This window comes from Talpa europaea (genome assembly GCF_964194135.1).
Source record: "Talpa europaea genome assembly, chromosome: 5".
Lineage (NCBI taxonomy): Eukaryota > Metazoa > Chordata > Mammalia > Eulipotyphla > Talpidae > Talpa > Talpa europaea.
The window spans coordinates 113,451,886-113,473,375 of record NC_140071.1 but is presented as its reverse complement, the minus strand read 5'-3'; the positions used below and the strand labels follow the sequence as shown (position 1 = coordinate 113,473,375).

General features: G+C 39.7%; 1 protein-coding gene across 1 annotated transcript in view; it reads right to left on the bottom strand.

Annotated features, from left to right (window-relative positions):
- KDR (kinase insert domain receptor) overlaps positions 1-21,490 on the bottom strand; it is a 43,621-nt gene that overhangs the window by 9,526 nt on the left and 12,605 nt on the right. Inside the window, exons 8-25 of the mRNA XM_084233591.1 lie at positions 20,881-20,995; positions 20,610-20,773; positions 18,566-18,722; positions 17,535-17,658; positions 16,920-17,028; positions 15,779-16,120; positions 13,579-13,725; positions 13,128-13,259; positions 9,882-9,988; positions 9,327-9,462; positions 8,869-8,973; positions 7,454-7,567; positions 6,666-6,754; positions 5,672-5,825; positions 3,709-3,806; positions 1,439-1,561; positions 1,176-1,287; positions 841-940 (exon numbers count right to left, since the gene is read on the bottom strand). Coding sequence (XP_084089717.1) covers positions 841-940; positions 1,176-1,287; positions 1,439-1,561; positions 3,709-3,806; positions 5,672-5,825; positions 6,666-6,754; positions 7,454-7,567; positions 8,869-8,973; positions 9,327-9,462; positions 9,882-9,988; positions 13,128-13,259; positions 13,579-13,725; positions 15,779-16,120; positions 16,920-17,028; positions 17,535-17,658; positions 18,566-18,722; positions 20,610-20,773; positions 20,881-20,995 — 2,428 coding nt within the window. The remainder of the gene's footprint in view (positions 1-840; positions 941-1,175; positions 1,288-1,438; positions 1,562-3,708; positions 3,807-5,671; positions 5,826-6,665; positions 6,755-7,453; positions 7,568-8,868; positions 8,974-9,326; positions 9,463-9,881; positions 9,989-13,127; positions 13,260-13,578; positions 13,726-15,778; positions 16,121-16,919; positions 17,029-17,534; positions 17,659-18,565; positions 18,723-20,609; positions 20,774-20,880; positions 20,996-21,490) is intronic.

Below are 21,490 nucleotides of genomic sequence, written 5' to 3'. Positions count from 1 at the left end.
ATATTACAAATCAACAGCTAATTAAAACTAACTGGTCAGCAGCAATTCCACTCCTAGGAATCTACCCAAACAACACAAAAACATTAATTCAAAAGGATACTTGCACCCCTATATTTATTTTAGCCTTATTTATAATAGATAAGATATGGAAACAACCCAAATGCCCAAAAATAGCTGAATGGAACAAGAAGATATGGTACATATACAAAAGGGAATACGATTCAGCAATCAAAAAAGATAAGCTCAGGCCATTCACAGTAACATGGATGGAGCTAGAAGGGATTATGCTCAGTGAAATAAGTCAGAGGAAAAAAGAAAAATATTGGATGGTTTCACATATAGGAGGACTATAGGGGAACCCAATAAGGGATTGGGGGGGAAATAATTTAAAAAATTGGCAAGCAACTATAAATCAGACACATTCTGCAGAGGAGAGAGAGAGGACTCAGAACAGGGGAGGTAAGAGCACAGGGGACTACAGTGATAGTACACAGGTGAACTGGTGGTAGGAATTCTAGATGGGAACTACACCTGAAAGGAGAAAGCAAATGTACAAAAATGAACAATGATGTAAAATATATATAAATTAATTAATTATATTTTTAAAAAACCTAACTGGTCAGAATAGATAATAAAGTACTATTGTTTCAAGAAGAGATGACTCTGTGCTAATCTGTTATAGATGATTGAATCTGTGAGGTTATCAAGGAATACTTCAAGGAGGAAGGAAGACACAAACTGGGCATGAAGGATGTATCTATTGATATAATGGAAGATTTGCTAGTTGAGGAGAATTTTTGTGAGCAAAGACAGATGCTAGAAAGAAATGTTTAGTCTTACATTTCTGGTGTGGTGTAATCAGGAGCTCTCATTCTAGTTCCTTCTTTCAATCGCCTACAAAATTCCTCATCAATCTTTACCCCAGGATATGGAGATGCACCTGGAGTAAAACAGGGAAGATATTATTTTCTTTTCTTTTGTATAAAGTCCTGAACCTGATTCTTGAACATCCTCATCATCTCTCTATATTATTTTTTTTTTAGACTTTACAACCTAAAGTTTTCAAGTAAGTTTCACTCAATAGAAGTGGAATACAAAAGAAGAAAAGGCATATTTGGGCCACTGATTTTATTCTATTTGGATTCTGGATGGGGAGTCAAGGAGAAGTGATTTACCTAAGGAAAATATTTCCCAGAGCAAAACACCAAAAGACCACACATCACTCTGAATTGTGTACACTCTGTCAAAAATTGTTTCTGGAGCCATCCATTTCAAAGGCAGGCGAGCCTAGAGGATAGAAGACAAGTGATCAGAACTCAGCTGAGCAGATATCTGAAGAAAACACTGCCTTTGTTCCTGAACACAGGTCCCGAAGCTTGCTAAGAGGAGTCTGAGTTCTGCAACTCAGTGTATCACTGGGTTCATCTTTGAGACTTACATCTCCTTTTCTGACATAATCTGGGTCTTTGTAAATATCCCGGGCCAAGCCAAAGTCACATATTTTAACCACATTCTTCTCAGACAAGAGGATATTCCGTGCCGCCAGGTCCCGGTGGATACACTGCAAAAAGAATCATGTGTGTGTTAGGTCTTGACACAGATGATTTCTTCCACATCTGCTGTGACCTCATGCTTTAAAAAAATTCCACATCAGAAAACCAGCAGATTAACAAGCACTGGGTTAATATTTTTGAGACACGCATCTGCTTATTCCATAAAGGGTTGCAGATAAATGATTAGGTTATAGGATGATGACGGGGTCATAAATAGACTCTTCTTGGACACAATTAAGAATGTGTTTCTGGTCACATCCACACATCCCTTTCACCTGGCACCATATAAGAGGCCCCAGAATGGCATTTATTTGAATGAATACACGGAAATCAGAAACAGGGGGCTCTCGTAGACTTGGTGGCCTTTGTCGGTTTCCCCAATCCATATGTAACTGAAGCAGGACTGGATTTGATAAACAATCCCAGGGGGGCTCATCCTGTTTTCAATGTATTGGATAATCATGAAGGTCTATTAAAGCAAGTTCAGTTTCTCACCAGATTGGTTCTATGGTGCACTACAAAGAAAAATCAAATTCTCCTAATCTTTCCTACTATTCTTTTTGTACTCCTGAGTTTCCCTTTCAGTATGCCCTCTAATTTCATCTAACTTTGTACAACTAAGCACCTTTAGCTCCACTTGATCGATTTATGATCAAAAAAGAAATATTTAGAAATGAATGAAAGGCTTCCATGAGAACTGTCAAGTCAGTGTTTGTGTGTGGGTTGTGGGGTAGTATGAACCTGGCATTGCTAACCACCCACACTTCCCATCTGTAGAGCACTTTCCTCTAAGTGGGGCATATTTGGAAGCACACCATCCAGCGTGATTGAGCAAAACAGGACACTCCAAAGAAGAGACAGTCCCTCCTATTTACCCCTTAGCCAAAGCATTTCCTTTTGAGCCCAACAACCAGGTAATATTCAAGAAATCAACTGGCAGATGTAAGAGACATGGAAGGTTTCTCCCCCAGTCACCCGCTAGGCACCAAAAGGAACCCTGAGTAAATAATAGACTCTGATTTCAAATAATAATAATAAAATATAATCAAAATCTCCAAAAATGGCCTTTCTTTTGGGGGGAGCCCTTTAAGACCGACATTTTCTCCCTTCCCCTTGGAAGAGAGAACACAAACGCTCCAGAAACATCTGAAACCCCAAGGCAATCTCTGGATGGCGTGGGAAGCTTTGAACTTTCAAAAAAGAGTGTGTTAAGAAGTTCACTCTAATATAGAAAAGACAGAAACTTTAAGTCTGTCTTCCCCCAGAAGGCTATGGACAAATGCATTTTATCAACTGATGATTTTTCCTGAAACTCAATTGGAATTTTTCTTGCTTAATGTAAAAGGACCCACTTTACCCTTTCCAGAGCAGTGACTGCAGTCAACCTCACTTCCCCTGCGGTGTTTACCACCTCAGGAATATTTGTAACTCGTCACGTCCCCACCTCCGCCTTTGTTTGGCCTACTTTTCTAATTTTAGCTCTTTTAATCGCTCTCATCTGAAGCCCATCCTTCCTGGTTTCTAATTATACTCCTAACAAATACTTTTGGATGGGTGGTGATGAATATAAAATAAATTAAAAATAGACTCTCTTACACCAAGATTTATGCAAGGCTCAATCCCTTACCTCTTCCAGGTCATCAAGCACATGTCACATTCTTATAAAGCCTCCCTTGCCCACTTTGTTTAAAACTGATGTTCACAAACACAGATGTGTATGCACACACAAACACAGTGCTCCTGGATATACTATGACAATTTCCTGCTTATTTTTCCCCCTAACCATGACTCTGATCTCACTCTGCATTTCACTAGTTAGTAGGGTCACTATTTGCTCCATTCACTAGAATGTAAACCATGAAAGTGGAGAGTTTTGTCTGTTCATTCATATAGTAGCCTTGATGTTTAGAAGACTGCTTGCACTTAGTAGGTGCTCAGGAGGTTATTTAGCAGATGACTTAATTATACGAAATTTTTATATACACTTTATTACCAGAAATGGGTCTTCCTACTAGGGAGCTGTTAACAGCCCAAGTTGGGGTGGGAGGGATGCATGAATTATAGTCCTAAATGAGCACCAGTGGCAGGCACTAGACTTGGGATTTCCAAATCTATGATCTGAAGAGATACTTTGCTTCCCCTGGAGATGTCTTACCTTCCGTGAGGCCAAAAACTCCATGCCCTTTGCCACTTGGAAGCTGTAACATATGAGGTGTTCCAAGGTCAGGAAGTTCTTATACAGGTCTTCAGAAACTGTCAGAGGAATTAGGAAGCCAGAGAGATCAGTAATTCCACCCACCAGTCCTTTGTTTCTAAGTTTGTTAGAGTCGTAATAATTTTGACTTGGGAATTAAATTTTGAGATATAAAAGCAGAGAGAAAATGCCTCTATCTTCTGTAAATTTACTGAATTGCAGTATTTTTAGTCTTCACCACACTCTTAGGCAAAAATAATAGCTTTTTATTTTCGCCAAATCAAACCATCAAATCCAGGAGGTAAAACTGGCACAAACAGTAAGTAGAAGAGAACATTTTTCAAATTTACTATTAAACTTGTGTGTGTGTGTGTGTGTGTGTGTACCCAGAGGGATAAACAATAGTTTCATATCAAGAGCTCTAAAAATAAAATAACAATATCCAGGGTCATTGACTCTTTTCTCTCCACACTCTGTCCTGGGACAAAGGCCAAAGGTCAAACTATAATCTACAAAGGATAACTAAAAATACCAGAAATGTATTTACTTCTCTCACTTTCAAGCTGAGAAAGAACTGCAAACACATTCAATCTGGCCTGGGAGCGTGCTTTTTCCTTCAAAGATATGAATGAGAGATGACAGGAACATGGAGAGAAAAATGAGTTTACGCAAATTGGTGGTATTTATTTCTGTACAACTGGTACAAGTAAACACTAAGACATTAGTGGGTGTTTCAACACGATCTCTAATTTTGGTCAGATAAAATATGACTTCTTTCCTGAATACAAACACTAGAGAAAACTCAGTTGTAATAATCATCTTGCATTTAGAAGGCTAAGAGCCTTCTCAATGACTTCTTATGCTTAGGGATAAGGGACCTCAGTGAACAATCACTGAAACACTTTTCATTTCCCAGATGAAGAAATGGAGACAAAATTGCTGGCCGAGCCCCTTTCCATACCAGTTTGCTACCTAAATCTCTTGAGTTTCCAGCTCGCTGGCCACCATTTTGTGAAAGAAAGAGGAGGTACCCAGGGTGGGAACATTATGTGAGTTCTAGGCAACTTTCCCACATTCTTTGAGACTAAGTCACAGCCTCACACTGCCTACTCGGCTTCTAAAGAAATTAGAAGTCCTATCTGTTGCCACATATCAAGGAAAACAGAAGTGAGTTTCCTCTACTATTTCATGTTATTGGCTTCTTCAAAGCTCATGTCCCAAGGGGTGCCAGATAACAGGAAGCCCCATCTCTACCTCCATGAAGCTGTCTCTGCTCTTTCTGAAGGAAGTAAATACAGGGTACCCTAGAGCTGGAAGTTAGACTGGGAACACGCTTCCTTTGTAAAGAGCCCTAAAATGTCATTGAAAGCATAACTGGATAAAGAAAAGTGTATTTAGCCAGACTCCTCTGAGAAAGTATGCTTGCAAGAAAGAATTGATAAGCCAATGGGAGTCGGGGGCCTGGAAATGGCAGATGGCTGCTGAACTGCCTTGGAGAAGGCTGGTATGATTAACAGAAAGATGTCTGCTTTGCTGGTGAAGCAAATTAATGTGGAGCTGAACTGCTTAAAGCAATGGGGAAACTATGCTCTCCTGGAGCATAACATTGAGTCTGTCTTGTTAGTAAATGCTGAGCCAAAATTTTAAGAGCATGCTTTGTTTGTTGCTGACTGCTTGGCCCTCGCAGGGTACTCAGATTTCTCAGGCAAGCCATGCTTTGCCTCACAGACTAGTCCTCTGCTTACTTACAGTTTGCCTACTTCACTTTTGGGGAGACTAAACGGAGGCACTCTAGAAATTCAGGTCCCTCTCAGATATTAGGTAGTACTGGACTTTTCCCAAGACAATATTCCTCCTAACACCCTGCCATTTTGTCTGTTCCTACAATTCATGAGTTAGGTGTAAAGGAAACAATGACACAAACCTTCCTCTTCCTCCACATCACTGAGGGATTTCTCCTCAACAAATCCAGAGCTGGCTGAGCTCTGGCTACTGGTGATACTGTCCAAGCGGCGTTTAGGATCCATTGTGATTTCTCCAACATATTCTTTCCCTTGTCGGAATCGTGCCCCTTTGCTCTACAAAGAAGCAAAAGAACCATTCCTTAATATAAGAGGGATCTGGAAAATATAGTAAACTATGAAAAGAACTGTAACTATTAAAAAACAGACAAGAAGGGCTCAATTTCAGGATCACAGTCTTTGGGTTGTGTTCCACAGAATGGATTTTTTCCATAAAGCCTAGCTCCTTCTTTAGCTTAAAGAGATCAATACCTTGTTTCAAGTTTCACTGAGGCACACTTCCAACATTAGGGTGCTCTTTATAGAGGGATTTACACTCCATAAGGCCAAATTTAGCCAGGGGAGACAGAGGTTAAACCAGAGCTGTCCTTCCCTCCAGCTGTCCTTTTCCTCAATCACACATCCCTTTCTCCCTTTCCTGGCACCATCTATAAATGGGTCAGTAGTTTAAAGTCACAAAACAAAACATAAGAAGCATATGTCCTTTCAAAAGGTGAAAGAAAAAGTTACGACAGTCAAGAATTCCAACTAAAAACTTAACCCGTACCGGGCCTCCCTGGTGGCGCAGTGGTTGAGCGCTGGGTTGCCAAGCTGCCTACAGCCTTCGCAGCACCGGTTCGATCCCCAGCCCCCACTGGGTGAGGGTCCCACATGGCGCACAGACCTCTCCTGCCGCCCACTGCTCCCCGCAGCAGTGTACTTTGTCAGTCTGCCTGCTCTGCTTTCCTCTCTGACTCTGGTGAATTCTCTCACCCTCCCGCGCTTCTGACTGTACCCAGTGCTTGTATAAGTAAATAAATAAATCCTTAAAAAAAAAAAAAAAAACTTAACCTGTACCTACTTTGAGTTTTCCTCCATTTTACAATGTGAGCGGCATTTAGTTAGGAAATGACATACCTTGTAGGGGACAAATTCATTTCTCTTGCTCCTTAAGTAAGTTGACAGGTTTCCAAATTTGCAGAATTCCACAATCACCATAAGTGGCCCTGAAGATAGAATAGCAAGTCAGGAAAAAAAATGTTTTCAGTCATGTATCTCACTTGACGTTTAATATATTGATGAGCCAGAAAATATCACAGAAGCAACAACATTTCATTGAGGACAAAGCCAACAAAATCTGCTGGTATTAATCCCCTGATAGTGTAGCTTTTCTTTTCCAAAAGGCAATTCCACAAGATTAATCAAAATTTCAGAAGAAATTAGCCCATGTATTTTCCTTTTTTTTTTTTTAAGATTTTATTTATTCATGGATATAAGAACTGGGGTACAGTCCAGATGTGAGGGAGGGTGAGAGGATTCACCAGAGAGAGCAGAACAGAACAGGCAGATCAATTGAAATACACTGCTGAGGGGAGCAGCAGGCGAGACAGGAGAGGTCTGCCATGCCATGTGAGTATCTCCCAGCTGGCAAGGATCGAACCCACACTGCAGAAGCTGCGGACAGCTTCACAGTGCTATGCACAACCACCTGCGCCACCAGAGGAGGCCCCATGTATTTTTTCAACACAGTCACCTAATAATGTTCAATGCCCATTTAACCTCCATGAAACATACTATATCTAAGAATCTGGCAAAGCATCCCAAGTCAAGGAAATTGAGGCCATGGGAGATAAGTGGGTTCTTTCAAATTCCAGCAAAGAAGCATATTTCAAAATCAAGCAACCAGGACCATCATAGTTACTCACCTCCAGGCTTGGTGCAGGCACCTAGAAGATTGACAACATTGAGATGGTGGCCAATATGAATGAGGATCTTGAGTTCAGACATGAGGGCTCGGTGTTCACTGTGTGTTGCTCCCTCTACAAATGCAGGGCAAAGAGGGAAGTCACGCATGTGGGCATTGCCTTAGAAGGGCAATAATTTATTGAACACATCTGTGCAACTTACTTCCAGATAATGTATAGAACTGTAAACCAATTTACAGACTAGGTCCATTTCCCTAAAAGTCAAGTATAAATTACATTTTCTAATACAAAATCTAATTCTTACTTTAAGTGCACCTAGAATTTGGTTTGATATTTGAGTCCATTGTGAAGCCTGTTGCAAAATGGGACATACATCTGCAAATGGAATGAGGCCCAGATTTTCTCTAACAAATTGGATTTTCACATATCAGGTTTACTATGTTTCTTAGGGCCTGATTATTTCAGTGCTTCCTTATAAGGAAGCAACACCATGTATTAAATATCCTCATGTGTTAGAGGCTGTGCTGAAGTTCTAGTGAATCTGTGCCTAGAAGGAATCTTAACAAGGGCCAGCTGGCAAGGCCATTTGGCACATGAGGTTGATGAGGCTAAGACTGTGAGTTTGATCCTATGTAGACTGGTACACTTTCCAGACATGGTCCACACCTCAGGCCCCAGAGCCACCTCAAAGTTACATACCCCATACCCATCAGGAGGATAGACAAAAGGAAAGAGATGGTTTCAAAGTGCAAAGACCTATTGGCAAACAGTCATTATCTCCATCCACGAAAGCACATTCCAATTGGAGCAAAGAGCTTTAGATGCATCACTTTGCCAAATTTAAAAGGCAATCCAAGAAGTGTAATATTATTATGTTTAGCAATTTGTTTATAAAAATTAATCTTTTAATTTTCACTCATAATATTTTTTCCTAGTAGACCCATTCTTATTTTGCAGATTCTTAAGTGAAAATCTTTTTCATATTCTAATTCTAGGGAACAAATTGTTTTTGCACTCTACTATTTTTAGTTATATCAAATTTCTTTCCATATTTCTAGATGGTTTATAATTAGCTAACTAATGCACTGTAATACATTAAGAAACAATTTCAATATAACCAAGGTATTTTTCTTCCTTGTCGCCAGACCACTAAGTATAGTGTATGTAGGCTGTGCCCTCTATAAGAACTCCACACAAGGTGAAGAAGTTGGAGGCTGAAATCCATCCTCAACTTTGCTGTCCATGCCATAACCCTGAAAAAGATGAACTTTGTTCCAATTTGCACTAAGGCACATTTAAGCTGACTGAATCATTGGCCGGTGGATACCCTAACCACAGAGCCTTGACACAAGCCTTACATCATATTTAAAGACAAGATGAATCAGAGATGCATCACCATATAATTTTGCTTTTACCTTTCAACATTTTGACAGCCACTGTCTTGCAAGTTGCTGTCTTGTCAATTCCAAAGGCATCTGCTTCAATTACTTGGCCAAAGGCACCACGGCCAAGAGGTTTACCTATAGTCAACAATGATAGTACGAACAGAACAAACACAGAACATTACACTACCAAAGTAACATGCAGAGATTCTCACTAAAAGACTGATCACACATCCTCCAGTTTACTCCCTTGTCCTTGTTTGATTATTTAATACTTCCCCCTTCACTCTCCAAATGCTCTGCTTTGGATGATCATACAGAGAACCAACCTACTTCTAACTGACTAAACGGATGACTACTCAAATTCAAGGGAATGGAACAATTATGTCTAAACCAGAAGCAGACATTTGAACAGACTTGATTTCTTGTCATTCTATAGGAGAAGATGGCCTGTTAACCCAATATCAAACTAATATCACTTGAAAACATACCTAGTTTCAGTCGGTCCCTGGGGAACTCCCATTTGCTAGCATCATAAGGCAGGCGTTCGCAGCGTTCATCCAGGGGAAGTTCATCTGGATCCATGACAATGGACAAGTAGCCTGTCTTCAGTTCTCCTTCACTGGCCTGGAAAGCATTATTCCTTCCAGTCACACATCCCTGCCATTTGGCTGTTGTTTGCTTATTATTGTTGTTTATGGAAGCCCCATTCCTGATGTCTCATTTTCTAATAAAACTCATGGAGTTTGAGAGTAGTCCTATTATACTCCTGCTTCAATGTCCACTCAACCCCCAAATGAGTTCAGAATCAAGTTCTTAAATCTTAATGACACAAGACAGTTCAAGCCCTTTTCTCCTCTAGGGACTCCTATTATTAAAGCCCGGCGGTCCAGCCAAAAGAAAATGGGCAGGAATGTTATTGTATTAAAATAAAATTGCACCATTGAATCAATCACAATGAGAGAAACAACTCAAAGAGCCCCAGTCAGCTTTCATTAATCATGAAAATCAGCATGCATGGGGCAAAAGGGAAATTATCTTTTTACCCGCTTAACGGTCCGAAGAACAATGACAAGAAGTAGCCAGAAGAACATGGCAATCACTGCAGTGCCCACTAGAATAATGACTTCCAAGTTCGTCTTTTCCTGAGCACCTAGAAATACAAAATTGAATCACCGTCAACAGCAATATTTGCTATAAAGTGACAAAGTTCAACACTAAAGCAAGATCTCAAGCTATCAACTTGGAAGCAATGGACACCATCTTCTAACATGGAGTCTCTAAAATTCTTAATGGATATTCAAAGTTTACAAAATATTGCTCATGAAAACTTCCAGCATTAAAATTCTAAAGTAATTAGGGTTAGAAATATTAATGCTTTAAATAACAAACATAGAAAATGTATGGAAGAAGAGCAGTCTTTGATGCAAGGAAAATAGATCATGCTCTATAGAGAAGTATACCATGTGAAGAAAATAAATGTCTGGTTTTACAGATAGTCCATGTCTGTACAGAGTCTGAGAAAGGGTTTTAAGAAATCAGAGAAATAAATGTAGTTCTTTGCCCAGAGAACTACTGGAAACCCAAGAGGTGCTTATCACTTTATATATACCATCCCGCTTAATCTTTTTAATAACCCTCAGTTTTCAGATGGTGAAACAAGTTCAGAGAGGTTAACTTACTTCATCAAGAACACACAGCAAATTGGTAGAATGGTTAAGAGCTATATAATGTCTGTCCAACACCAGTTAACCATTACACGACCCCTACCCCTATCTTGTATGACAGGAACCCAAATAAGGGAAAGAGAGAGAACCAAGATGAACACATCCTACATAGCCAGGGATTATGAATTTAAATCTACTCATGAAAGGAAAGAGAAAAGGGAAAGCTAGAAGGTCAGCAAGAAAAGCTGCAGAAGCTCAGGGCTCCAGTGGACAGCTCTGAGTGGGAGGAATTAAACACCAGAGGAGGCTTTTAACTAAGAGTGATTAGCAAAGAGGTGATAAGGAAGCAATTATCACTTCAGGTCTCCCAGTGGCTGAGTGCAGCAGTCACAAGCTGTGAGACAGGCCCTCTGTAAGGTCCAAAGACAAGTAATTAATTAGTAGCAAAATGAGAGTTAAGCACCAAGTTGATAGATAAGCACCAAGTATATCTGGAAGTAGATTTTGTTTCTCTGGTGGTCTTACTGAAGTTATCTTTATTTATACAATGAAATTTAAAAGCCCATTTACACAAAGAAAAAAATTCAAAAATTTGATTGCCTACATAAGTTTGTATTTCATATTCCCATAATAGCCTTTGGGAACCTAGTAGGAGAATTAAATATCCACCTCTCTCTTTCTAGGTACTCTCTTCCGGTAGTAAACATAACTTCTGTACCAATGTTACCAAGTTAGGCATTGGTACCAGCTGCAGAAAGCTAGCAGAGGGGAAACATCAGTGGGAAGAGAACTGCAAGTTTCCCTAGGGTTTGCCCTAAAACACGAAGTGCTTTGGAAGTAATAAAACCACCGCATCACTTGAAATATGGCTTACTGCAGGCACTTGAAATTTTTATTTGCAAGTGCAGTTATGAAATGGTAAAAGTCTATAGACTTGAAAACATGTCAAGGCACTGAGACGCAATACTTGGCACATGGATTTGACAGATTAAAGAGATTGCTATCTAGACTTTGAGAGACAAGTTAGGATGAGTTCACAGAAAGGCATCAATTCCTCCATCACCATCCCTCTCTCTCCCCCTTGAATACCATCCCATCACCCAGACTGCAGTTTCATTGTTCCCCAGATGAGTTATTTTTTTAAAAAAGGGAATAAACTTCTGGGGATAAAATATTCTGCCACAATTACTCCTCCCATATGAGAAAAATACCAAATTTTCACTGATCTCTGCAGATACATGCAAGTTTCCTTTCACATTTAGGTAAAAACTCAAAATTTCCATGTCAAAGAAGCAATAGTCTATTGTTCACAAATAAATCTTACTTTTATCAATGAAAATTCTCAACCTTTCTTACTATCTGGTTAGTACTGATTTTTTTTCATGACTCGGCAGTAATTCTAATGTTTTTTTCAATATATAGAGGTATTATTTCCATAAAAGTTAATTCAACCGCTCAAAGAATCAGGAAAAGATATTTTCTTCTCAACTAAGAATTTTTCCACAATGAGCCCTTCAGGATAGGAAATATGATGCAGACAGAGTTAAAATAACATTAATTATATTTTCTGGTTAAAATAATATATGCTTAAGAGTAGAAGATGTACAAAGATATAAAAAAAAATCACCTATAGCCCACGCAACGTCTATGAATTTATGTAAGATACAGGATAATTTTTTTTTTTTTACAAAAATACTGTTGAATATGTAAGTTAAAATTTACATATAGACGTTCATAGACGAGTAAACAACTTCCTTGGAGTTTGAAATCTTGAGTTGAAAAGATGACTTAGTCGTTAATATTTAATATAATTTATATGACAATGTCTTTTTATTTCAGACACCTCCATGTGTAGGTATGCTAGTATGATCTTTTGGTGACTAAACTTACTTTTTTTTTTTCCCCAAAAAATGACAAAGAAGGCACTCTAATGTCTCTTTCAAATTTCATTCCTGGAAATCTGTGCCCTTAGCTTCCTGGTACTGCCCAACAAATGCCGGCTAATGGGTGCAAAGTGCAAGGTGTGAGGTATCTGGGTGCCCTCTCAATTTTTCGAATAAATATATATTATCCTGGAATTTCCTAACACCTAAATTTTGAATCCTGTGTCTAGAAGGATAATGTCACAAACTTTAGCTAGTTGTGTGATGTTGCCTAGGTAGGGAAATAGTTTGCTCTCTCCTCGAACTTGCAAGAAATCTAGAGCAGTATCCTGTGTCCGGGACTTCTATCTTCCCATTGCAGATGGCATTACTACAGGTGGTATATAAATGAACAAGGAAATAAAATCCTATTGTTTTTGTCTTCTATACAGTTAAGTAGAATGGGACAAATATATTTAGTTTAAATGTAAAAACAGCACTTCTGACATAAACTGTTTTTTTTTAAAATAATAAATTTTATTTTTATATTCCCCATACAATTGCAGCCCTCCCATTCTGACCCCAATCCCTCCCCTCCCGCCCCCGCCTCCCTAAAAGTGTCTCTGGTTCATAGTTTTTTGTTGATTTTGATTTTCACTTTCTTATAGTTATTCATTTTCCTGGTCCCTTATTTAAGTTTTCTAGATTCCGATACAGGATAATTTTTTAAAGCTGCCTGATGTGTCAATGAATCCCCACTGACCTTCGACTATGAAAAACGCCTCCACTTTCGCACACCCAAGAATGCTGCAGGCCTGGCAGGTATAGAGGCCCTCATCCTCCTTCCTCACCCTGCGGATCGTCAGGTTTCGGTTCCCGTCTTTCAGTATGATGCCTAAGAGAAGAGAAAGATGATCATTATATACGATGCAGTCTCACAGAGCGTTCCAGAAAAAAAAAAAATTAAAGATATAAATGCTGCCCTTTATCTTGGGCTGTTATCTAGCTTCAAAGAGTCCAAGAGGATCAACTGCTGACGCATCTGACCCCTGGCTCAACACAGCTCTGACTCCAGGTCTGTGAAATGAGCCAGATCAGAGACATTAGCTTTGCTTTTTTCCCCTACCAAAAGCAAACCAAGAAAGAATAAAGGTTTTAAATAACGTCTCCAGGAAAATTCTGCAGCCAAGGAAGGATAGACATGTTGTGCTCACCTGAGTCTTCCACAAGTGTCTCATTATCTTTAAACCAGGTAATCTGTGGAGGGGGATTCCCCGACGCAGTGCAGGAAACCTCGATGGTTTCACCAATGCTTGTTGTCTGATTCTCGAGGTTTCCTGTGATCACCGGTGCCATGCGCTCTGTGCACACAAAAGAAAACCATCGAGCATTCAGTTATAACTTTTGAAATTGTGTTAGTGTCAGTAAACACAACACTGTAGCTGTAGTAAACTGCTGGTTTATTAAGCCGAAAATACACCAGTTTAATAACATACCATTGGTCACTGAGTAAACTTAAATGAAGCAAGTCAGTCAGGACAACTCAGATTACTGAAATTTGAAATCTTTGAACATACGTGCGAGTGACTCAAGCTGGAAATCATATCAGAAAATAAAAGTTGCCACCTTTAATGGATTTTTCCTCTAGTTATACACAGCTTCCTTTCCATGAAAGTTCTAGCCAGTGACACCCTAGAACTCTGATACGTTTCTCTCAAAAAGTGCAAAATTTCAGTACAATTCAACAAAGAATGTTTTATATTTATTTGACAATTTTTATGAAACTCATTTATATGATCTCCGCCACTCAGCCCTTCCCAGGGTGGGCAGGACAGAAGCAGAAGCTCTATTTTACAGATGAAATATTGCAGTTCAGGGGGGCTAAACAATTTGTCCAAGTCCCTGTAACTAAACAAGTTGTAGAATCTGCTTGAGACTAAAAGACCAGCTCAGCATTATTTTCACTAAAACATGAACCAAATAGCAATGTCCCAAGGAAAGTCAAAGATTTAAAGAAAATGCCATGGACAGTTGTCTAAATGTACAGTGAAACTTTTGATTTACCCTTTTCCTACATATCATCAAAGTGCTGTGGCATTATCTTGTCCAAACCAATTGAACCCCAAAAGGAATTATGCTGAAAGAATCCACTCAGTCCACAGTGGACTACACTGGTGTTTAAGCAAATGAACTGGGCTCTAGTCTATTTCTAAGAATAATTTTTGGAAAACAACTTAGGAATCCTTGGGGAAGCAAAGCCACACACTATGACACATTTCCTGAGCTGCTGGACCAGATCCTCCAGATCTCTCTCTGAATCCTTCCATTAGCTTGACACCAGCCCACCCAACAAGTGAATAGTAAAACACGGTTATATATGTGATATGATTTGAAGGGCCCTGGAGATGATGACTTCACCCAAAAAGTATCTTTCCTTTTCCCACCTGAGTCATAATACTATCAAACCCTCTCCTTGTGCCTATCCGAAGATGCCTCTAAAATATATCTAAAGATATCATTTCTCTAAAACTTTGGTATAGATGAGTTTTTCTAGGCAGTTTCCTTTCCTAGCAGTAAAAATCAGAAAACACATGCATTCTAAAAACTGGGAAGTGGCACTAAAACAAGAGAAAATAAACAAGGAGGAAGATAAATAAGGAGAACAGCCCCAAATTTGCCTGATTTCTCAAGAGACAGAGCTGTGGCCTCACAGCTTTTGCACAACACACAAGTTGAGACACGTGTAGAGAATGGCTCCATGGAGAAGTTGCAAGTTTATCTGTTCTTTAAAGTTATCATCTCTTTGGCCTTAAGCTATGCTGGACCTCATGGGATGACCCAGAGGTATAAGCATTGACTATACAACCTGTCATATGCTCTCATGGCCCTATGTGGCCCCATCACTGTATCTTCAAGCCAGAGATAACTTACTGAGCACCTCTTATGTTCCACCATGTCCTATGACTAGAGCTCAGCAAGAAATAAAACAGAAAACAATTTCTGCCCTCATGGACACAGCAATCTCACTGTGCTGCCATTGCCCTGTGGTTATCTGTTCTATGAGCTTCTAGCATCCTCTTAGCTTAGAGGATGCATGCTACAAATATGTGTATTCTAATATAAATGAATGTCCAAGAGTAAGGCAGTGAGTCCCCTGGTTCAGGCTGATAAATTGCAGACACTAGTGAATTGTCCCCTCATTGAGGATAGAAAGAGCCATGTTATTTTCTCTTTTTAATACCCCACTTCACTATCAGTAGCTTCTTTCTGCCTGAAGGGCTGTCAGTGAATAAGTTAAGTGGGTACCACCTACGTCATAAGCTCTTAGGGGACAGTAATCTTCATACAACGCCTGAAAGCACTACATTCAGGGCATCCCAACTGCATGTGGATGATCCAGAGTTGCCTCCCTACCTAGAACTGTGAGCCGTTTGACAACACAGTGCCTTTTCTTGGTCTTCCTGTCCTGAGCAAAGCAGACATAGTTTCCTTGGTCCTGCAAGGATACGTTCTGGAGCTCCATGATCAAAACATCATTTGTGCTGTTAGAGATCATAGTGACTTCCATTTTCCAAAGAGCATCCAAGTTCTTGCAAACAGGCGTGGGCAACTCTCCCTCGTGAATCGGCAGAGCCTGTGGGCCAAGCTTGTACCACATAAGGTTCTCAAATGTTGTCCTGTCTGCGCTGCACCAAAGAGACACGCTCTCCTGTTCAGTTGGCTGGGTGCCAGGTTGCAAACTGATTTCAGGACCCCCTGAAATGTAAAACTCATGGTTAGATGATGCACACTAATTATCTTCTTGTTGCCTTCAGATTTCAATAAAGCACCCAGACCAGGGATGCGCTCACAATCTCAGACAACCAATCCAGACAATGCAGGTACCCAAATGTAACGTTTTCCAAACTATGTTATCTAGAAATGTAATGGATTCCTCAGCTATTTTTCTACTTTGACTTCTAAACCTACTGTTTAAGATTTTCTAAAATTAAAAAAAAATAGTGAATTATAGCATAGGTTTTTTTAAATTAGCTCCTCATTAACACACAATGATACCAACACTATTATTACAATGCATTTACCCAGACAAAAATGTTTTATTCAATCCAGTCAGTTAAGACTTTGCCATAAAACTGGACTGGAGACAAAATCAATAGCACAGGGAGGGCACCCTCCTGTCATTGCAAATGCCCCAGAGAACCCAGCCCAGCATGCCCCCACTATTGGCCGAACCCCATCAAGCCACTGTGCGAGACTTTAATGACAGAGACATATATATGATACAGGAATTGTGGTTAAAAAGGATGAATGAAACCAATCTCTTTGCAGTGAACTCAGCTTCAGTGTACTAACTTCTCATGAAATAGGAGCTAACTAAGGCATTTGAATCTGTGAACAAAAGGGCCAATTATCAAACCGCCCCCCTACTCTTCCTCAATCCCAGGCCACTCACAGGGATGGCAAGCACTACAGAACATCAGACAGCTTAACACCCAGTTGACAAGAGATCCAGCCCGTCCTCCAGGTCACCCCCCCACCCCAGAGCAGTACTTACTGGTCACATGGAAAGAGATAACCCTCTCTCCACTGCCAGCTTTGCTGACCGCTTCACATTTGTACAATGCAGACACATTTGCTGATTGGATAACAAGGGTACTTACAGTCTGCAAAAGCAAGAAACAAATACCATGAACAATAGAGGTTGAATTTATGCTCATGCAGTCAGACTAAAATCCAGCAGTCCCCACAACCACTACCCCTTGCCTGCTGCATTCATCCCACTGCACTGTCCACACGCCAATATCTGCAAGTACATTTCTGCTAGCTTCATTCATACATTATACAGTGTGGGCTTTAGAAACCATGAAATAAATAATGTATTTTAACGTGACAGTATATGCATCTTCTTATGTTTGTAAAGTCAGAATTATCTAACAACAGATGTATAAATTTAATGGCATATGTGTTTCATTTTTCTCTGATAAGGTATCACTAGGTCAATTGTATTTTTAAAAGTCAAAGGTGTTTTCAAACTGACTTATATTATTATCTGTTCTTCCAATTATTTTGATCATCAATTTTCAAAATTATTCATATAATATTGAACCATGTATCCTTCCAGGCAAGAGAGAGAGAGAGAGATTTTCAAATTAAAGAATTTTAAACACACCTTGTTTTTTCCTTCAATTAAGGCAAATTGATTTTTGTTGACTTCAATTTTATTTCCCCCCTGAAAGTCCTCCACATTTCTCCATTCTTTGCAAGTATATGGGTTTGTCATTAAAACAGCTTGGCTATAAAAGAGAGATAACAGATCATATTATGATTAAATTTTTCTTTAATTCAAATCAGTAGTCAGGAATGACTATGACTTTGATCATCCTGTTCTTAGAAATAACGTTCAACTCACCCCGCCATGTTACAAGACGTGGCGCCAATTAAAAATAGGCCTCAGTGATAAAGGAAAAGGTTCTAGGTAGATTCATTCAGGATACAGGAGGGAAGCAGTTATTCTGGGAACAAATCTCCATTCATAAATTGGATCGACAAGACAATTCAAGTTAATTTAGTTCAAAGGGAAGGCAAGGAAACTAAGAAGCCATTGGATTTCTGGAAGTAATCTCCCTGGGACTGTGTCCTTTGTATAGGAAATGGTCAGCATCTGAGGAAGAAACTAGTAGTGGCCATTTCAAAAACAACAACAGGAAGTGCAATGCTTAGACTGGAGGTGGGTGGGTTGTTGTTGTTGTTTTTCCTAAGGATGTCTGGATTTGTGTTAGAACCAGATAAGCTGGGCCTGAGATTCCAAAAGCTACAGCTTGGTCTATCTCCCCCTCGCACCCATCAGCATTTCCTCTGAGATGTGACTCTTTACAGATAAGTAGTATTCACTAGCTGAGGAGTATAAGGAGAAAAGCCAAAGATTGGCAATTAGCAGCAAACTGAGCCGAAGGCCTGCCTTTAGAGAGTTATATAAACTTGGGGGCTAACCTGGAGAGACAGCTGGCTAATCTCCAAGCAAGAGATCTCAAGGAAAGACAGCCCCTAAAACTTGAGCCTTAGACAGCAGGGAGGAGGTGATGAGTTCCACTTGAGAGTGAACTTTCGTAGGAAGAACCTGTTGGCTTACAATACAGTCATCATAGCTTGACTATGAGAAAAACAAGATGGCAGGGGGAAAGCGGGTGTGACCCTACTTACGTGGGCTCATAGGTGCACTCTTCCTCCAGTTGCCAATACCAGTAGATGTGATGGGGGGGAGGAACAGCATAGACTGTGCACGTCAGCGTTTGGGTGGTGCCATACTGGTAAGAGTCCACGGGAGAGATGAGAGATTTCTCACCAATCTGGGGTGGGACTAGAGATAGAAAAAACAACTTTTGAATTGTCCATCAACTTTGAGGAATGAAAAGTAGAAGCTTTTAACAATTAAAACCTGTATTTTCTCAGCATGTGATTTTGCTCCCACATGCTTTTTTCAAAGAATGTTTGGTTTTGGAGATATGAGACCTGCATTCTAATGATACTCATAGCAGTGATGATGAGCTAATAATAATAAATAATAAGTCTGGGGACACTGTGCAAGTCTCATCATCCCATGCCTCAGTTTTCTCATCATCCCATGCCTCAGTTTTCTTATCTACATTATAGGAAAAACTCTCCCTGTTCTCCCAAGCTCACAAGATAAAGGCAAGAAAGAAAGCAAATCCTTATACCTAACATCATAATTTCATTTACCAAGTGCTGAGCATTGTTCTAAGTGCTTAACACCCACTGATCCCTTTAATCCTCACAACCAGTATTATTGTTCTCCATGTTCCACAGGGAGAAATGAAACAATAGAAGTTAAATCATGGTCCAAGGTCAACTGCCACTTCTTCATCTCCCTCTCTTTTTTCCCCCTTCCTTCCTTGCCTCCCTCCCTCTTTTCTGTCTTTCTTTTTTCTTTTTTCTTTTTTTTTTTGGCTTCAAAGTCATTAATGTGAAACTATTTTCTCATGGCTATCAACCTAAAGTCTCAGATTATACTTTGAAACCTTGACTTCATTTTTAGGTTGACTTTACACAACAGAGTAAATGCTTGGGTGCAGCAAATGTTTCATGACTTCAAGGATTGGCGAGATGGGCCAGCCGCCATATTTTCTGGTTTTACTTCTTCATTTTCAGCTCCTCATCCTAATTGGCAGCTTTCCAGCTTCTCTCCCTCCTATTCTCTCCCTCCCTATTCCTAAGCAACTTCTCAGTGACCTATTATCTCTGACGCTGACTTCCCAGCAAAGAAATGAAGCAAAGCTCAGCAGTCATACATGGTGGTGGTAGGACACATGGAAAGCACCTTAATGTCACAAGAGACAACCCTGAAGTTTTATAACTAGCCACACCAAAAAGGACAACAAAGAATGACAACAGAGAAGCATTTTCCAAACTGTATTTGAGAAAAGATATTAATGGATTTATTGGGATGAGTATGAATGGGAATGCTCTGATCAAGTTTGTGAGACACTAAACACTCTCTCTTCCTGAAGAATGGCAACATATAGCAGCACACTAGCATATTAAAGGTTCCTAGAAGTCCCTCCAATCGAGACACTTGCTTCATATCAAAATAGCACTTCCCCTACTTACTGGATCATGGCGCTCTTATTTACCTTTTTCAATTTGGGAAAACAAAGTTCAAATCATGCTTGAATAAGAGATTTAATATATTCTCATGACCACCAAGAGTCCTAAACTCCAGTTTAAAATAATAAAACTTAAATAATCTTCAATCGAGTCAACCGTGTCAACTAGTGAAAACCTTCTGAACTGAAATCTGCCTAGGCGTCATTGATTCATCAACTACCAAATCACACAAGAAACTTCCCACAAAATTCAAATAAGAGATACAAAAATTACCATTTATAGTATGGTCATTATACATTTGCATGTCAAGTGCACAGTGGCCTGAGACAGGAGCAAAGACAGTGCCACTTAAGCTTGACAGCTGTCCTCACAAACATTCTTATTTCACCACATTTAGCCCTCAAGTGTACCATCTACTTTAAACTTGCATTTGACCATCAAAAAGTCCACATACAAGGCCTTTGTTGCAAACACATTCAGAGCACACGATTCTCCACCTCATTTCAACTCCACTGATCTGGATCTTTTATACATAGAACCCCATTCAATGAACGATAGATAGGCTGGCTGTTTAGGAAGACAAATAAATCTTGGACAGAAAAGGAAAACTGCGTGAACTCACCAGTCACAATCAAAGATACCTCGTGGCTCTGTTTCTCCTTTGAAATGGGGTTGGTAAGGACGACAGTGTAATTGCCTGTGTCTTTCTCACTCACTTCCATGATAGTCAGAACGTGCCCCACTTTAATGGTGTGATTGGACTCAATGGGTCTTCCATTTTTATACCTATGGGGGGAAAAAATCCCCATAATTAGTACAACCTAATTAGTATTCTAATTAGTAAGGATTCACTTTCATGTGTAACAATGCTCTACATTTATTTCAAAAGTTACCATTTTATCTCAGGAGGAGGGTAACCAAGATATTTCACAGGGATTCTGACGCGGTCTCCTACTGTGGCCTCCACCAAAGATTCCATACCACTATCAAAAGCAACGAAAGGTTTTTCTGAAAGAAAACAAAAATAAGCATTCTTATAAATGTCAACTTACTGTAAATGGTCATTTGGTTTAATTTTTCATGTCAAGTGAAGAGCCAAAGACTTTGGGTTCTGCATTGCTGTAATTCAGAGATTCTCCACATTCCCTTTTATAGGTCACATTTCACCTTCTGTGACAGTTCTAGGCTTTGTATTTGCTTTTCCCTCTCCCTGTGCAATCTGCAAGTCTAGCGTCTGCTCAACTCTCAATTCAAGCATTTGTTCCTCTGTGAAGCTTTCTCTAAGTTACTCAGAGGCCTCTGGGTTCTCCTTTTCCTCTGTTCCTATGACACCCTATATATGCCCCATGAGTCTCAGGATTCAATCCTCAAATCTCTTTTCACCCTCCTCCAGCCTCAGGTTTAAAGTATCATCTTATGTCTCTTCTAAATTTGTATTTCCTACCCTGACTTCTCTGAGTCCTACATTTATATATGAAATATTACCACTTGGATGATTAAGGG